Source organism: Hemitrygon akajei, chromosome 11, assembly GCF_048418815.1.
Source record: "Hemitrygon akajei chromosome 11, sHemAka1.3, whole genome shotgun sequence".
NCBI classification, from domain to species: domain Eukaryota; kingdom Metazoa; phylum Chordata; class Chondrichthyes; order Myliobatiformes; family Dasyatidae; genus Hemitrygon; species Hemitrygon akajei.
This window is the reverse complement of record NC_133134.1, coordinates 130,049,989-130,066,526: the sequence shown is the minus strand read 5'-3', so window position 1 is coordinate 130,066,526 and position 16,538 is coordinate 130,049,989. Positions and strand designations below refer to the sequence as shown.

The following is a 16,538-nucleotide window of genomic DNA, read 5'->3' as shown; positions in this document are numbered from 1 at the left end:
TTTAGTTTGTTTTTTTTTCTCTCTCTGCCTGTTCTCCATCTGCCCCGGTGATTCCCCCCTCCCCCTTTCTTTCTCCTGAGGCCTCCCGTCCCGTGATTCTTTCTCCAGCTCTGTATCACTTTCGCCAATCACCTTTCCAGCTCTTAGCTTCATCCCACCCCCTCCGGTCTTCTATCATTTCTCATTTCCCCCTCCCCCCACTACTTTCAAATCTCTTACAATCTTTTCTTTCAGTTAGTCCTGACGAAGGGTCTTGGCCCGAAACGTCGACAGTGCCTCTCCTTATAGATGCTGCCTGGCCTGCTGTGTTCCACCGGCATTTTGTGTGTGTTGTTTGAATTTCCAGTATCTGCAGATTTCGTCATGTTTGCAAATGTAAATAGAAATCATTGGACATCTGCATACATGTTCAACTCTAGAACCATAGAACATTACAGCACAGAAACAGGCCTTTTGGCCCTTCTTGGCTGTGCTGAACCGTTTTTCTGCCTAGTCCCACTGACCTGCACCTGGCCCATACACCTCTCATCCATGTACCTGTCCAAGTTTTTCTTAAATGTTAAAAGTGAGCCCGCATTTATCACTTCATCTGGCAGCTCATTCCACACTCCCGCCGCTGTGTGTGAAGAAGCCCCTCTAATGTTCCCTTTAAACTTTTCCCCTTCACCCTTAAACCATGTCCTCTGGTTTTTTTCTCCCCTAGCCTCAGTGGAAAAAGGCCTGCTTGCATTCACTCTATCTATACCCATCATAATTTTTTTTTACACCTCTATCAGGTCTCCCCTCATTCTTCTACGCTCGAGGGAATAAAGTCCTAACCTCTTCAACCTTCATCTGTAACTCAGTTTCTCAAGTCCCAGCAACATCCTTGTAAACCTTCGCTGCACTCTTTCAACTTTATTAATATCCCTCCTGTAATTCGGTGACCAAAAATGTACACAATACTCCAAATTCGGCTTCACCAATGCCTTATACAACCTCACCATAACATTCCAACTCTTATACTCAATACTTTGATTTATATAGACCAATATACCAAAAGCTCTCTTTACTACCCTATCTACCTGTGACGCCACTTTCAGGGAATTTTGTATCTGTATTCTACTGCACTCCTCACTGCCCTACCATTTACCTTGTATGTTCTACCTTGGTTTGCCCTTCCAAACTGCAATACCTCACACTTGATGGATTAAACTCCATCTGCCATTTTTCAGCCCATTTTTCTAACTGGTCCAGATCCCTCTGCAAGCTTTGAAAACCTTCCTCTCTGTCCACTACACCTCCAATCTTTGTATCATCAGCAAATTTGCTGATCCGATTTACCACATTATCATCCAGATCATACTTCCAACAAAAATGCTAGAACCAAATAACTTGAATTTTACAATAAAACATTTAAATTTTCAGGCACTAAAATTTGAAGGCATTATTGGAGCTGGAACATTAGTTCATTTAGTTTGAAGATACTTTATCTGTTATTTAATTTGGTATTTGTAGGAAAATTAACATTTTACCCAATTAACTTCTTAAACAAATTACAACTAAACCTATAATGACATCGTAGTTTGCATTTAAGGGTGTTCATTGCCACCTGCAGCTTTTCTATACAAAGCTTCTCTTTCATCAAGTCAATCTAGGCATGTCACTGAATTAGTATTGGGTTTCCACAGACAAACAAGACTGTCATATTGAAAGCCACAAAATGGTAGTTGAAAATAAAATCTTGATATATTTTGTAGCACTGAAAAAATTACTTTTAAAGAAAAACTTGAATCATCATCATGGTGTTCAATCATAATCAGCTACAATCAAAAAATTTCAAGCACCAGCTACAGGTAACACTGAAGCAGACATACAAGGAAGTGTTAGGTATTTAAACAGCATATCAATTTCAACACAAATAGTGAAGTGATATACATAGTTAGGAGGGATAAAGAAGCCATGTTAGATAATACTTTCTTGATTGCAATATAGGATCTCAATGAGAATTAATAATTCCATTAACCTATCTTGTGCCAGTGTAACAGGTGCAAACCTTGTACTGAACGTTGTACAAGTCTTATGGAAAAATGTTTAGCTATGATCTCCACATCAAAAAGGAAACAGTTGATGTAATAAAATATGAAAAACTAGCTCAAAAGCTAGTTCTTACAAATATCTGCCAATATGCAAGTGATGGTTAAAAGAACTTTGCTTTTTGTCAGAGATATAGCAGAAGCAAACCTTCTGGCTGACTGCGATAACAACAATCATCAAACACCCATGTACAGTAGTGCTAGAAAGTTTGTGAACTCTGTAGAATTTTCTCTATTTTCACATACATATGGCCTAAAATGTGATCAGATCTTCACGCAAGTGCTAAAACTAGATTAAGAACCCAATTAGATAACACAAAAAAACATACTTGTTCATTTATTTATTGAGAAAAATAATCCAGTATTACATGTACTGGAAAAAATACATGAACCTTGGCTTTCGGTAACTGGTGTGATCCCCTTGTACAGCAATAACTTCAAACAAATTTCTGGTAACTGTTGATCTATCCTGCTTGAAGGAATTTTAGGCTACTTATCCTTACAAAACTGCTTCACCTCTGCGATGTGGGTGGGCTTCCTTGCGCGAACTGCTTGCTTCAGGCCTTTCCACAAATTTTCTATAGGATTAAGATCAGGACTTTGACTCGACATTGCAAAACACTAATGTTCTTTTTAAACCATTCTGTTGTTGATTTGTCTTTTGGATCACTGTCTTGTTGCATTATCCAACTTCTATTAAGACTCAGGTGATGGACTGCTACCCTAACATTCTCTCATAAAATGTCCTGACACAATTTTTGGAATCATAGTTCCCTCAGCAATTGCAAGCTGTCCAGGCCCTGAGGCAGCAAAGCAGCCCCAAACCATGATGCTTCTTCTGTCCTGCTTCACAGTTGGGGTGAGGTTTTGGTGTTGGTGAGCATTGCCCTTTCCCTCCAAAGTAGTGTGCAATTCTGTCAAAAAGTTTAACTTTTTTCTCATCTGTCCACACAATATTGTCCCAGAAGTGTTGTAGAACATCCAGGTGGTCTTTTGCAAAACTTGCAACATGCAGCAATTTTTTTGGGAGAGCACTGGCTTCCTCCATGGTGTCCTTCTACGAACACCAGTCTTGCTCAGTGTTTTTCTTATAGTGGATGTGTGAAGAGACTTTAGCAAGTTCTAGAGACTTATACAGGCATTTAGCTGTTACCATTGGGCTCTTTTTCACCTCTTTCAGCATTGCACGTTGTGCTCTTAATGTGATTTTTGCAGGATGCCCACTCCTAGAGAGAGTAGCAACAGTATTGAGTTTCCTCCAAGAGTTTCCTGTGGGGTGCCACAGGGCTCGGTATTGGGACCACAGCTGTTTACCATTTACGTTAATGATTTGGATGAAGGCATAGAAAATAACATCAGCAAATTTGCTGATGATACTAAGCTGGGTGGCAGTGTGACATGTGATAAGGATGTTAGGAGAATTCAGGGTGACTTGGATAGGCTGGGTGAGTGGGCAGATACTTGGCAGATGGCGTTTAATGTGAATAAGTGTGAGGTTATCCACTTTGGGAGTAAGAACAGGAAGGCAGATTATTATCTGAATGGTGTAGAGCTGGGTAAGGGAGAAATACAAAGAGATCTCGGAGTCCTTGTTCATCAGTCACTGAAGGTGAATGAGCAAGTGCAGCAGGCAGTGAAGAAGGCTAATGGAATGTTGGCCTTTATTACAAAGGGAATTGAGTACAAGAGCAAGGAAATCCTCTTGCATTTGTACAGAGCCCTGGTGAGACCACACCTGGAGTATTGTGTACAGTTTTGGTCTCCAGGGTTAAGGAAGGACATCCTGGCTGTAGAGGAAGTGCAGCGTAGATTCATGAGGTTAATTCCTGGGATGTCTGGACTGTCTTACACAGAGAGGTTAGAGAGACTGGGCTTGTACACGCTGGAATTAAGGAGAATGAGAGGGGATCTGATTGAAACATAAGATTATTAAGGGATTGGACAAGATAGAGGCAGGAAATATGTTCCAGATGCTGGGTGAGTCCAGTACCAGAGGGCATGGTTTGAGAATAAGGGGTAGGTCATTTAGGACAGAGTTAAGGAAAAACTTCTTCTCCCAGAGAGTTGTGGGGGTCTGGAATGCACTGCCTCGGAAGGTAGTGGAGGCCAATTCTCTGGATGCTTTCAAGAAGGAGCTAGATAGGTATCTTATGGATAGGGGAATCAAGGGATATGGGGACAAGGCAGGAACCGGGTATTGATAGTAATTGATCAGCCATGATCTCAAAATGGCGATCTCGAAGGGCCGAATGGTCTACTTCTGCACCTATTGTCTATAATTTCTCTTTCTGTGGAATGATGAACACTCAAGTCTTCAGATGTGCTTTTTTTGCCTTTCCAGCTTCATGCATTTCTATAATTCTTCTAAGGTCTTCTGAAATTTGTTTGAATGAGGCAAGGTACACCTAAACAGACCTTTCCTGAGAAGAAGACTCTGTCAGTAACCTGACTGTGTCTTTATTATAGGGCAGGGCACCTCTACAACTCACCTCCAATCTCATCTCATTGATTGGAACACCAGACTCCAAATAGCTTTTTACAAGGAATTAACCCAGAGGTTCACATACATTCCCCCCAACAAATACATATAAAAAATGGACAATTTTTGTCAAGTGTATATTTTTTGTTATTTAATTGGGTTCTCTACCTACTTTTAGGACTTTTGTGAAGACTTGATTACATTTTAGGTCATATTTATGCAGAAATAGAGAAAATTCTACAGGGTCCACAAACTTTCTAGCACCACTGTACAGTAATCTTATATTGATCTTGATTTTTTTGTACTCCCCACATTCATAAATCATTCCACCCAACACCAACAGACCAGAGGCAATACAGTAGTTAATTAACCTACTTCAGGTTTCTTTAGGAAGGGAAGGGAAACGGAAGCATTGAGAGGAAATCCATAGTCACGAGGAGGATGTGCAAATTCTGCATGGATGACACACCACTCATAAAGCTGAGTCATGTAGCATGTTCTTTTTCCAATTTGAACACCCACACCCAGGCTGATCACTTCCCCCACCCCACTTAAAGTAACCTTACTTCTCAGTGTTAGCACCATATCCATCTATGCCTTGCCAATTAAGTGTTCAAATACCTCTTAAACATAGTAATCATATCCAATTCCAGATATCAATCAGTGTGCAAAACCATTTACCTTTCAGATCTTCTTTGCAACTCTTTCCACTCACCTTATAGTTTCTGATACCTCTACTTTGGGGAAAAAGATTCTATCTGCAAGTGGGATTAGCTTAGGTGGGCATCTTAGTCAGATTGAAATAGTTTGATAAAGGCATGCTACCTTGTGGTATGACTATGTTCCTGAAAGTGTGATGGGTAAGAACAACAATATTAGGGAGGTCTTGATAACAAGGATATTGAAGGTTTGAAGGAAAGGAATCATATGGTGGGATAGGCAAATGAAAACAAGAGAGTCCCCAATAGAGGGAGAAAGCGAGAGTGGGAGAGTACTTTAAAAAAACTAAGAGGACAAAAGTAGCCATGAAATAACATGGGGTTCTTCTTAATCAAGTCTGCCAATGCACTTTCAAAGCATATTGGAAGCAAAATGGTAAGCAGGAAAAGAGTGGGCTTCAAGGGGCCAGAGGGATGGTCTGTGAATGGACCAAAGATATTAAGTGTCGAGAGACTAGATTGCTCAGGACTGTTTTCCCTGGAGCAAAAGAAGCTATGGCTGTTTACAAAATCTGAGGGGCATAGCTAAGGAGAATGGTCATAGCCTTTTTCCCTGGTACGAGAAAGTCTTGAGCTAGAGGACATAGTTTTAAGGTAAGAAGGTAAAGATGTAAAGGGACCAGCAGGTAAGCCGCCTTGGTCAGTAGTGCTGTACACTCTGATTTGGTGATATTCCATCTATGCCTCTCAATTGGTAATTTCTATAATGTTGTCCCTCAGCCTCCTTTAAATCCAGGAAAATAGGACCATTCTATCCAATTTCTATATGACTATAGGGCAGCAAGACAGTATAATGGTTAGTGTAATGCTATTATAGTACTAGCAACTCCGGTTCAATTCCTCCACTCTGTGTAAGGAGGTTTTATATTCTCCATGACCATGTGGGTTTCCACCTGGAGCTCCAGTTTCCTCACACATGTCAAAGTCACACAGGTCAGTAGGGTAATTGGTCACATGGGTGCAACTGCGAGATGCCAGTTCATTAGGCCGAAGGGCCTGTTAACGTGCTGTATCTCTAAATAAAAAAAGGTCCTTCAGCCTGGGCAGCACTTTGGTGAATGTGCTCCGCACTCTCCACATCATTCCTGTAGTTCTGGTTGCCATACATACTACAAGCAAGACCTAGCCAGAGCTTATATTCTACAGCTTAGTGTTTAAACACAACGCAGATCTCTGGCACTGCAAGACAGTAGCTTCATCCCCACTTGGAGATTTACAAATTGTAAATAAATTTGGAATTCTCCAGATATTGAAAAAGTCAAGTCAGCATTTTGTAGCATTAATTTTCTTATCTTAACAGAAGGGCCATTCAGTTTTTACTTTTTAACTGTTACTAGAGATCTACTACTTTGTATTCCATCTGTCTAAACACACAATTTGAATCAATCATTCAATCAAGTCATGCTGCTTGCCTTGCAAAACAAGCAACTTAACTTGTTATTACCACATTACACAAATTGAACCAAAGCCAAAGAAAATATTTGATTGGCTACTGAAAGTCTATTCTTTAAAAGATTTGAACAAGATTAAAGCAGGAGAGGAAACAAAATTGTTTTTTGGAGGGGAGAGGGGAGAGGGGAGAGGGGAGAGGGGAGAGGGGAGAGGGGAGAGGGGAGAGGGGAGAGGGGAGAGGGGAGAGGGGAGAGGGGAGAGGGGAGAGGGGAGAGGGGAGAGGGGAGAGGGGAGAGGGGAGAGGGGAGAGGGGAGAGGTCTCTAGCATGGTGATAGAAGACTGAAAAATTGCAAACGTTACTCCACTCTTTAAGAAAAGAGGAAGGCAGCAGAAAGGAAATTATAGACCAGTTAGCCTGACTTCAGTGGTTGGGAAGATGTTGGAGTCAATTGTTAAGGATGAGGTGATGGAGTACTTGGTGACACAGGACAAGATAGTACAAAGTCAGCATAGTTTCCTTCAGGGAAAATCCTGTCAGACGAACCTGTTCTAGTTCTTTGAGGAGATTACAAGTAGGCTAGATAAAGGGGTTGCAGTTGATGTGAAGGCCCTTGACAAGGTGCCACACAAGGATGTTTACCAAGTTAAGAGCCCATTCTATTACAGTAAAGTTACTAATATGGCTCGAGCATTGGCTGATTGGTAAGAGGCAGTGAGTGGGAAGGAAAGGATCCTTTTCTGGTTGGCTGCCAGTGACTAGTTATGTTCCACAAGGGTCAGTGTTGGGACCACTTATGTTGTATAGAAATGACTTAGATGATGGAATAGGGCTTTGTTGCCATTGTTGCAGATGATACGAAGACTGCTTGTGGGTCAGGTAGTGTTGAGGAAACAGGTAGGATGCAGAAGGACTTAGATTAGGAGAACGGGCAAAAAAGTGGCAAATGAAATACAATGTTGGAAAATACATGGTCATACTCTTTGGTAGAAGTTAAGTGTGAGGGCTATCTTCTAAACGGGGAGAAAAACCAGGAATCTGAGATGCAAAGGGGACTTGGGAGTCCTTGTGCAGAACACCCTGAAGGTTAACTTGCAGGTTGAGCCGGTGGTGAGGAAGGCCAATGCCACGTTAGCATTCATTTCAAGAGGTCTAGAATACAAGATCAAGGATGTAATGTTAAGATTTATAAGGCAACGGTGAGGCCTCACCTTGAGTATCGTGTACAGTTTTGGGGCACTCATCTTAGAAAAGGCGTGTTGGCATTGAAGAGGGTCCAGAGGAGGTTCACATGGATGATTCCAAGAATGAAAGGGTTATCATATGAGGAACGTTTGATGGCTGTGGGTCTGTATTCATTGGAATACAGAAGGATGGGGGTTGGAAATCTCATTGAAATATTTTGAATGTTGAAAGGTCTAGACAGTAGATGTAGAAAGGATGTTTCCCATGGTGGGAGAGTCTAGGACAAGAGGGCTGAGCCTCAGGATAGAGGGGCGCCCTTTCAAAACAGAGATACGGAGAAATTTCTTTAGCCAAAGAGTGGGGAATTTGTTGCCACGTGCAGTTGTAGAGGCCAGGTCATTGTGTGCATTTAAGGCAGAGATTGACAGGTTCTTGATTGGACATGGCATCAAAGGTTACGGGGTGAAGGCCAGGAACTGGGGTTGAGGAGAAGATAGAAAAAAAGGATCAGCCATGATAGAATGGCAGAGCAAACTTGATGGGCCAGATGGCCTATTTTTGCTCCTTTGTCTTATGTCCAAATGAGAGGACTGTTAAACGTTTAAAATTTAAAATATCTTATATCTCAGATACTAATGAAATGAAGGGAAGGTATCAGCAACCTAGCCCAGAAACTCCAATCGTTTAGCAGATTATGTAATTTGCATTGCTGTGCAAATTGACTGAATCATTCTCTTATTTAAAACAGTATGCTTCAAAGTGTTCTGAAGTAATCTCAGATGTTAAATGCAAACTCTTGTTTTGTGCAAGCTGCTCAAAGGTTTTGTTTGCCAAATTCATAATCATTTAGCTCAAAGCCTTGTCACATTTCCTTGAACAAAGAAACAGCCACAATTCATGTACATTAACAAGAAATCCACTCTCTTCTAAGGTTTAGACTGTAGCACTGAAATCAGGTCTGACTCTGACCTTTACAAGAAATCAAGATAATACTCCCATTAAGCTAAGATGGGTGCTAAGAGACAGCACCCATCCAAAAATCAAGTCCCAGTTCAGCCATCAGCTGTGGCAAGGCTTGTACACAGTCTGCCCTCCTTATCCGTGAGAGATTGGTTCCGGGACCCCTTGCGGATACCAAAATTCACGGATGCTCAAGTCCCTTATTCAACCTGTCTCAATGCTGTGGACCTTAGGACCCAGCGGAACCCCAGACCTTATTTAACCTGTCTCAGTGCGGTGGACGTTATGACCCGGCGGCAGAGATCTGAATCCGCAATGTTTCTGTTCACGAAAATAATCACGATCATGACTGAAAATAAAGTGAAAACAATAAAGCGATCGGAAAGAGGTGAAACGCCATCGGTCATTGGAAAAGCATTAGGCTATGTCAGTCAACAATCGGAACAATTTTAAAAGATAAAGTGTGAAAGGCTGTGCCTCGATGAAAGCTACAAATATTACTAAGCAACGCAGTGGTTTAATTATTGGGTTTTGGGTTTTTAATCCTCCACAACAACCCGGCACGGTGGACAGCGCACTCAGGAGTGGTCTGTCACTGGATCAAACTCAGGAACTTCTGTTCCCAAGCCCGGCGCTGAAACATACATACTTCAGTGTTTTATATGTATAGAAAGGTAAAATATATACTATATACCAAGACAAACATTTGACTAACTGACGCTAAATAATACCGGATGTATCTGTTCCAACTTAATTAGTAAGAGAACTTCTGATTTTTTTCCGATCCCAATCCACGATAACCCACACACATCCCCCGTATACTTTAAATCATCTCTAGATTACTTATAATACCTAATGCAATGTAAATACTATGTAAAATAGTTGTTATACTGCATTGTTTAGGGAATAATGACAAGAAAAAGTCCGTACATGCTCGAACAACAAGTGCTGGAAGAGCACTTCCGGGTTTTCGTGATTCACGGTTGGTTGAATTCACGCATGCGAAATTCATGGATAAGGAGGGCCGACTGTACTATAACTGGTTACAAAACAGTCAGGCAGTACATCTTTCCCAATGAGCCTGTTTGAACAGAAAGGATTGGTATGTCACCACCTACCCCAGCAGCTTCCAATGCACCTGAACCTGCAGTCACAGTCGCAGACGGAGGGCGAACCCACAGCAAGCAGTGGGCCTGAATGATGTCTCTGGCTCTGTCCTTAAATTCTATGTGGATCGGATCGCAGGGTATTTGCAGACATTTTCAACCTCTCTTTGCTTCAAGCTGTGGTTTCTTCTACTATAAGGCCACTATCATTCCCGTACATAAGAAAAACAAGATAATGTGCCTTAATGATTACTGCCCAGAGGCTCTGACATCCATCTTCATGAAGTCCTTCAAGAGGCTGATCATGCCAAGCAGCAACTCCAGGTTTCTAGATAACTTCCACCTACTGCAATTTGTGTACTGTTGAAAACAGGTCTACAGCAGACGCCATCTTCCTGGCCCTACACTCAAACCTGGTGCATCTGGACTGTAAAGACACCTAAATGAGACTCTTGTGATTTTTAAAAAAAAAACTACAGCTCTGCCTTTAATAATACAATTCCAAACAAACTCATCAGCATGCAGTGACTCTGTGGCCAGGTTTTGCTCCAACTCCACCTACAAGTTTGGAGATATTACCATAGGGGACTGTATTACAACTAATAAGCAGTAAGGAGATAGACAGTGTAGTGATATGGTGTCATGACAACCACCATTTCTTGGATGCCAACAAAACAGCTGGTCATTGACTTCAGTAAGAGGAACAGTGCACATGCTCCTGAATAAAAATCAATAGTGCTGATGTTTTGACAGGGTCAAGAGCTTCAAGTTCCTAGAACATCAACAGCTTTTCCTGGTCCAACCACAATGATGTCACAGGCAAAAAAAACCTCACCATAAAATAGTGGGTACCTTTATTTACCAAGTATAAAGAAATTTGGCAAACCCCTGTTGATACTTATTTTTAAAATCAGTGCACCAGAGAAAGTATTGTTGCTATGCATCCAGGTACTTGGTATGACAACTGCTCTGCAAGTGACAGGAAACTACAGTATCTCAGGCACAACTCAGTACATTACAGAAACCACCCTCCCCTCTATGGACTCTATACTTTTCACATCCTCAGAAAAACCACCAGCATGAAGACAGACATTACCTATGGTGGATATTCTCTTCTCAATAGTTCCATTTAATATCACAATGATATACACCCTGAAATTCTTGTTCTTTGCAGACATCCACGAAAACAGAAGTGCCCCAAAGAATGAGTGACAGTAAAAATGTTAGAACCCCAAAGCCCCCCCACTCCCTCCTTCAAGCAAAACAATGGCTGTCCCCCTCCCCCACTCACTTCAGCAAAAAGCATCAGCACCCTCCACCAACCAAGCAAAAGCAAAGCCCCCAATAAAGTTCATGATCCACAGTACAACAAAAACTAATCATTCACCATACAAATTCAATATACCATAGGCTCACACTTGCTCTCTCCCTAATAAAGGAGCAGAGAGGTGTCACTCAGTGAGAGGGGAGACCTCTCCCATCAGGTAGCAGGCACAAAAGCCTGAAAGTGTGTACCATCAAGATCAAGGACAACTTCTATGCCGTTGTTATCAGACTCATGAACAGACCTCTTCACCTTCCAATCTACCTTGCACCTTATTTAGCGGCACTGTGCTTTCTCTCTAGCTTTTGCACTTTATTATGCATTGTTATTGTTTTACCTGATTCTATCTCATTGCACTGTGTAATGATTTGATCTGTATGCAAAGCATGCTTTCACTGTATTTTGGTAAAAGTGACAATAATAAAATTCACTGAATTAATTTTACAGGTCATTAAAAAAGTTTAAAATCAAAATTCAGCAATGGCAACACTCCATTTATTGGAGTGGACACATTTAATACTAATCCATTTCATGTACAACTATAGTTCTACTTTTGAAAACAAACTCCTATTTCTTTTCTGGACCTGGCCAACAAGCATCTACCTACTTTGACATTTTCATGAACCTAGAGGTTACGTTGATTTAAAAGCAGAAAATGAACTTTAGTGCATTACACGAGGAAATCTGCAGATGCTGGAAATTCAAATAACACACACAAAATGCTGTGGAACACAGCAGGCCAGGCAGCATCTATAAGGAGAAGCACTGTCGACGTTTCGGGCCGAGACCCTTCGTCAGGACTAACTGAAAGGAAAGATACTAAGAGATTTGAAAGTAGTGGGGGGAGGGGGAAATGCAAAATGATAGGGTAAGACCGGAGGGGGTGGGATGAAGCTAAGAGCTGGAAAGGTGATTGGCGAAAGTGATACAGAGCTGGAGAAGGGAAAGGATCATGGGACAGGAGGCCTCGGGAGAAAGAAAGGGGGGAGGGGGAAGCACCAGAGCGAGATGGAGAACAGGCAAAGTGATGGGCAGAGAGAGAGAAAAAAACAAACAACTAAATATGTTAGGGATGGGGTAAGAAGTGGAGGAGGGGCATTAATGGAAGTTAGAGAAGTCAATGTTAGTGCATTACAAAGCTTTTCAATCCCTGTAGGACAAATATTGTCTAGAACACAATGACTTCTCTTTTTTTAAGCTACCTTCAAGTACTACACTACTTTAACCAGAATTGTAGATATACAGACTTATTAACAGCAGAATTGGAATTTTTCAAGATTCTGAATTCGGCTTACAGCTCAATACCAAGTAAATCAATTTCTTGATTATATAATGCCCTCTCTCATGCCAAAAATGAACACACATTGTATATTAAAGAGAAGTAGGGTTGGTACTTTCAGAGGAGGCTTGGGGGAAAATATGCAGCCTTCAGTGGTCTTCAACTAACTTTTTGGTTTGGAGACATTGCTGGAAAAATATGATACTTTAAGACCCCATAACCAGGAAAAATATAAAAACACAAATGTGGCGTGTTGGAGAAGGTGTGGCTCCAAGAAGGCAAATCATTTCCATATTTTTTGGGATTGCTCTAAATTAAGTTTATACTGGAAAGGTATTCACAGAGCATTAGTTAAGGTATTTAAGACACAGATACCTCTGGACTTTGTGACTCTCTATTTGGGGCATGTATTGTTTTTGGAACAGAAGATATAAAGTTGCTGCAGGTCCTTTTAGTGGCAAGTAAGAAACCAATCACCAGAAAGTGCCTAAATCCAATATCATCTACATTAGAAGATTGGCATGGAATTATTTTGGAAATATTTAAAATGGAAAAGATGACTTACTCCCTGAGAATTCCAAAAAAATTATCAAATTTGGAATAAATGGATTGAATTTATAACCCCAATGTGAGCAGACTTTAGATGACTCTCCTAATGGTTCATACTGCTTTCCTCATCAACATAGTAATAGTGTTAACGCAAGCTCCCTTGGTTCGAATGTTCACTGTTTTATTTCTGAAAACGTGGAATCAACACAAGTAAAGAAAGAGATTTGGGAAAAAATTATAAAATGAAGTAAATAAGTATACAGGAATTGGATGTTTGCTGGTAGGAGCAAACATGGATGTGTTAAAATACAAACACCCATGATGGAAGTTATATAGGGTTACACACAATATTTTGGACTAGAAAGAAATGGACCAGAAGAGATACACAAATTATTCAACCACTATTACTACTTTTTTTTAAACTATTATTATTATTTAGTTTAATAGTGTGGAATTACCATTGCATATAAATATCTATTTAAGTGCCTAATTATATTTCTTTTAATATCATCTCTGTGTGTACTTGTGAATGTATAAATATATATAGATTTATACATAAAAATGGAAAAGGTTTCATATGTAAAAAGTTTGTGTAATACTTGCAGATACCCTATCCAAATAAAATAACAAATTCTAAAAACTGCTTCCAGCTAAAATAGCAGAAATTCAGATGCTTTAAAAATCGTAATTTTTTAGGCAAAAATGTTAAAATTAGATTACGCTGAAGTTAAATAATGGCACAAACAGTAGATTATGAAAGCCCGACTATTGGTTTTTTCCTCACCTGCCCCCACAATCATGAAAATTAATTTAATCTAACAAATGAAGCTTATCTCACTTCAACACACACAAAATGCTGGTGGAACACAGCAGGCCAGGCAGCATCTATAGGGAGAAGTGCTGTCGATGTTTCGGGCCGAGACTCTTCGTCAGGACTCATCCCGGCCCGAAACGTCGACAGCACTTCTCCCTATTGATGCTGCCTGGCCTGCTGTGTTCCACCAGCATTTTGTGTGTGTTGTTTGAATTTCCAGCATCTGCAGATTTCCTCGTGTTTGCTCTTATCTCACTTCATTAGCTTTGCAACTATTTCATTGCATACAAGCAAAATAAAACCAGAGAATGGCACACAATTCCCAAATCAGAAGCAAAATCCCATATTAAAATAATTTGCTTTAATGACCCTAAATTTATTGAACTCAAGGGAGAGGACAAAATATTTTTAAAAAGATCTGGCTTATCTGAAAAACACAATTTGATACATTTTGCCACCATAGTTAAAATTCCTACCCCTGAATAAGAAATATTCCCAAATCTACCCTTCTTGTCTTCCCTTGTAAGGACAAATTCCATGCCTGCTTGGCAAGAGGCCTCAAGAAATCTCCAAAGTAATACACAGGTGCTCTGCAGGCATTAATTAGTTATAGCATCCAGTGCAAACACACCCATCTGCTGAAAAAGAGACATTATGTTTAGTTGCTCAATACTGTGCCAGAAACTCCACATGAATCCCTGCACTCTGCTAGTGCTCCCCCAACAGTGAACCACCCCATGGACTGTTGTGGAGGGGCTGCTTCTGAAGGATAAGGCTCTGATGCTCTGGTCTGTATTATTGCTGGAGAATGCTTGCTTACATGCATACAGCATGACTATATGCTGCAGTCTCTTTTACCTCTTGTTGAAGATTATGAAAACTGCTTTCTCACCTCTTTGCTTGCACATCACCTTCAGTCCAGTGATTTAATTACAGCAAGTGATTTCCAGTAGTCTGTCAACACAGTATAAACTGCTAGTCCCTAATAACAACGCCACACCAACCAAGGTGCAACTCGAAACCACACATTTCAGTACCAAGTGGCCACATAACTTGCCAAACACTTGCCCTCATAGCAGGCCTTTCCACGATGGGCTGAATGATTTGTTACTGGATTCATACCAGATTCTCTACACTGCAATGCTGTACAAAACATTAACAGCTAATAATGCAGCTTCCTTTAAAATAAAGTGTGCAAAAGAAACTTTTTATTCATAAATACAGCCCCGACTGCTAAGTTATTTGACAATCTAATCCTTCACTGAACAGTATCAGTACTGAACTCAACAAGTATGGTAACAAGCATGATTTCTCCAGTTATACAGCTTTCCAGACTCAATGTGTTTGACAATCTGTTTCAATGTTCAACTCATCCAAAATGTGTTACTATCCCTTGTAGATTTACCCTGCTTTCCATCCTAGTCTCGTTGCTTTTTCTGCATCATTGATATATTTAACTAATTATTTTATACGTTCTTACAAGATCAAATTTAACTCCCTTTACTTTTAAAATTGTTAAATATACAAAGCATAATCTTACTTTTCCAGTGTACTCTTGCTTCTAACGATAGCATTCTCCAGACCATCTCAATCCCCCCCCCCCCATACGCATAAACCCCCTCCTCTAGGTAGATCCCTCTTCACTTAACCACCCCACATTCCTTATTCCGCTCCACTGTAGGAGTCTTTCCTCCCCAACTATACCTTTTTCCGGGGGGTGGGGGGGGGGGGGGTGAACGTAAACTTACTGGCTACCCTCCATAGATTTATGAATGTTTTCCCTGACCACTCCACCCTTTCCAACTGCTTAACAGCCCCATCGCCTCCTTGGTCACAGAGGCCGCCCCCACGCTTTCCAGCGGCTCTCCACCCTGGCGGGGATCTCCTCGCATCAAAGGGCCTCCACCCCCAGTTATTTCCAGGTCATTACGGGCCCAGTGGCAATCAGAGCCCGAGAGGCCGCTCGGCCTGGGCTGAGTTTCCAAACCGGGGAGCCGCCGCCGCCCCGTCTCCCGTCGCTCACTCACTGGGAGAGTACAACTGTGCCAGCTCTTTGGCTCCGGGATGCTGAGGGCCCCAGCGGGGCACGGCCAACTCGTCATCCTCCTGCCGACTGTCTTCGACTGAAGCGTAAAGCGGATCCTCGGTCGCTACGGATGCTCCGGCATTCCAGGAACAGCTGAGCCCCACACTCGCCATCTTCAGCCTCCGCCACTAGCCGAAGGTGCCAGACTAGCCAATCAGCTACTTTGCTTCAGCCCACAACCCCATTGTCAAATGACAGGGCTGCGCTGGATATTGTGACCAATCATAAAGTTCTTCGCCGAAGGTAGCGTCAGTGCAGTCAATCGGCACTTCCCTATTCTGGAACCTTAATAGCCAATCAGAGTAGCCTGTTAAATAAACTGACGGGCGGTGCTGTGAACGATTTAATGGGGCGTTTGGTACTCTCCGTCTATGGTAAGTCATCGCGAGCCATTAGATTTAACCAATCTAAGCTGAAGTGTCTGCTGCGCTGAATCTTCGTTCCAGTCTCCACCCTCAAATCTCAGCCGTCTTGTAAATCTATTGGTGCAGGTTCCAAATCAGGCACTCCCTCTGACACGATGTAACCACAATGACAGAGGAGTTGAATTTCATGGTGACTATCTTCCAAT

The 16,538-nt window shown here is 41.4% G+C and overlaps 1 protein-coding gene across 2 annotated transcripts in view; it reads right to left on the bottom strand.

The window, feature by feature from the left end:
* The window catches only part of LOC140736008 (ubiquitin-conjugating enzyme E2 variant 1-like), a 98,318-nt gene extending 82,178 nt beyond the window's left edge, over positions 1 to 16,140 (bottom strand). Inside the window, exon 1 of one of the 2 annotated variants that reach the window (XM_073061681.1) lies at positions 15,909 to 16,140. In XM_073061681.1, the coding sequence (XP_072917782.1) occupies positions 15,909 to 16,080 (172 nt within the window). In that variant the 5' untranslated portion in view covers positions 16,081 to 16,140. The remainder of the gene's footprint in view (positions 1 to 15,908) is intronic. The other variant, XM_073061684.1, reaches the window with a different exon arrangement.
* Positions 16,141 to 16,538: the final 398 nt, after the last annotated feature.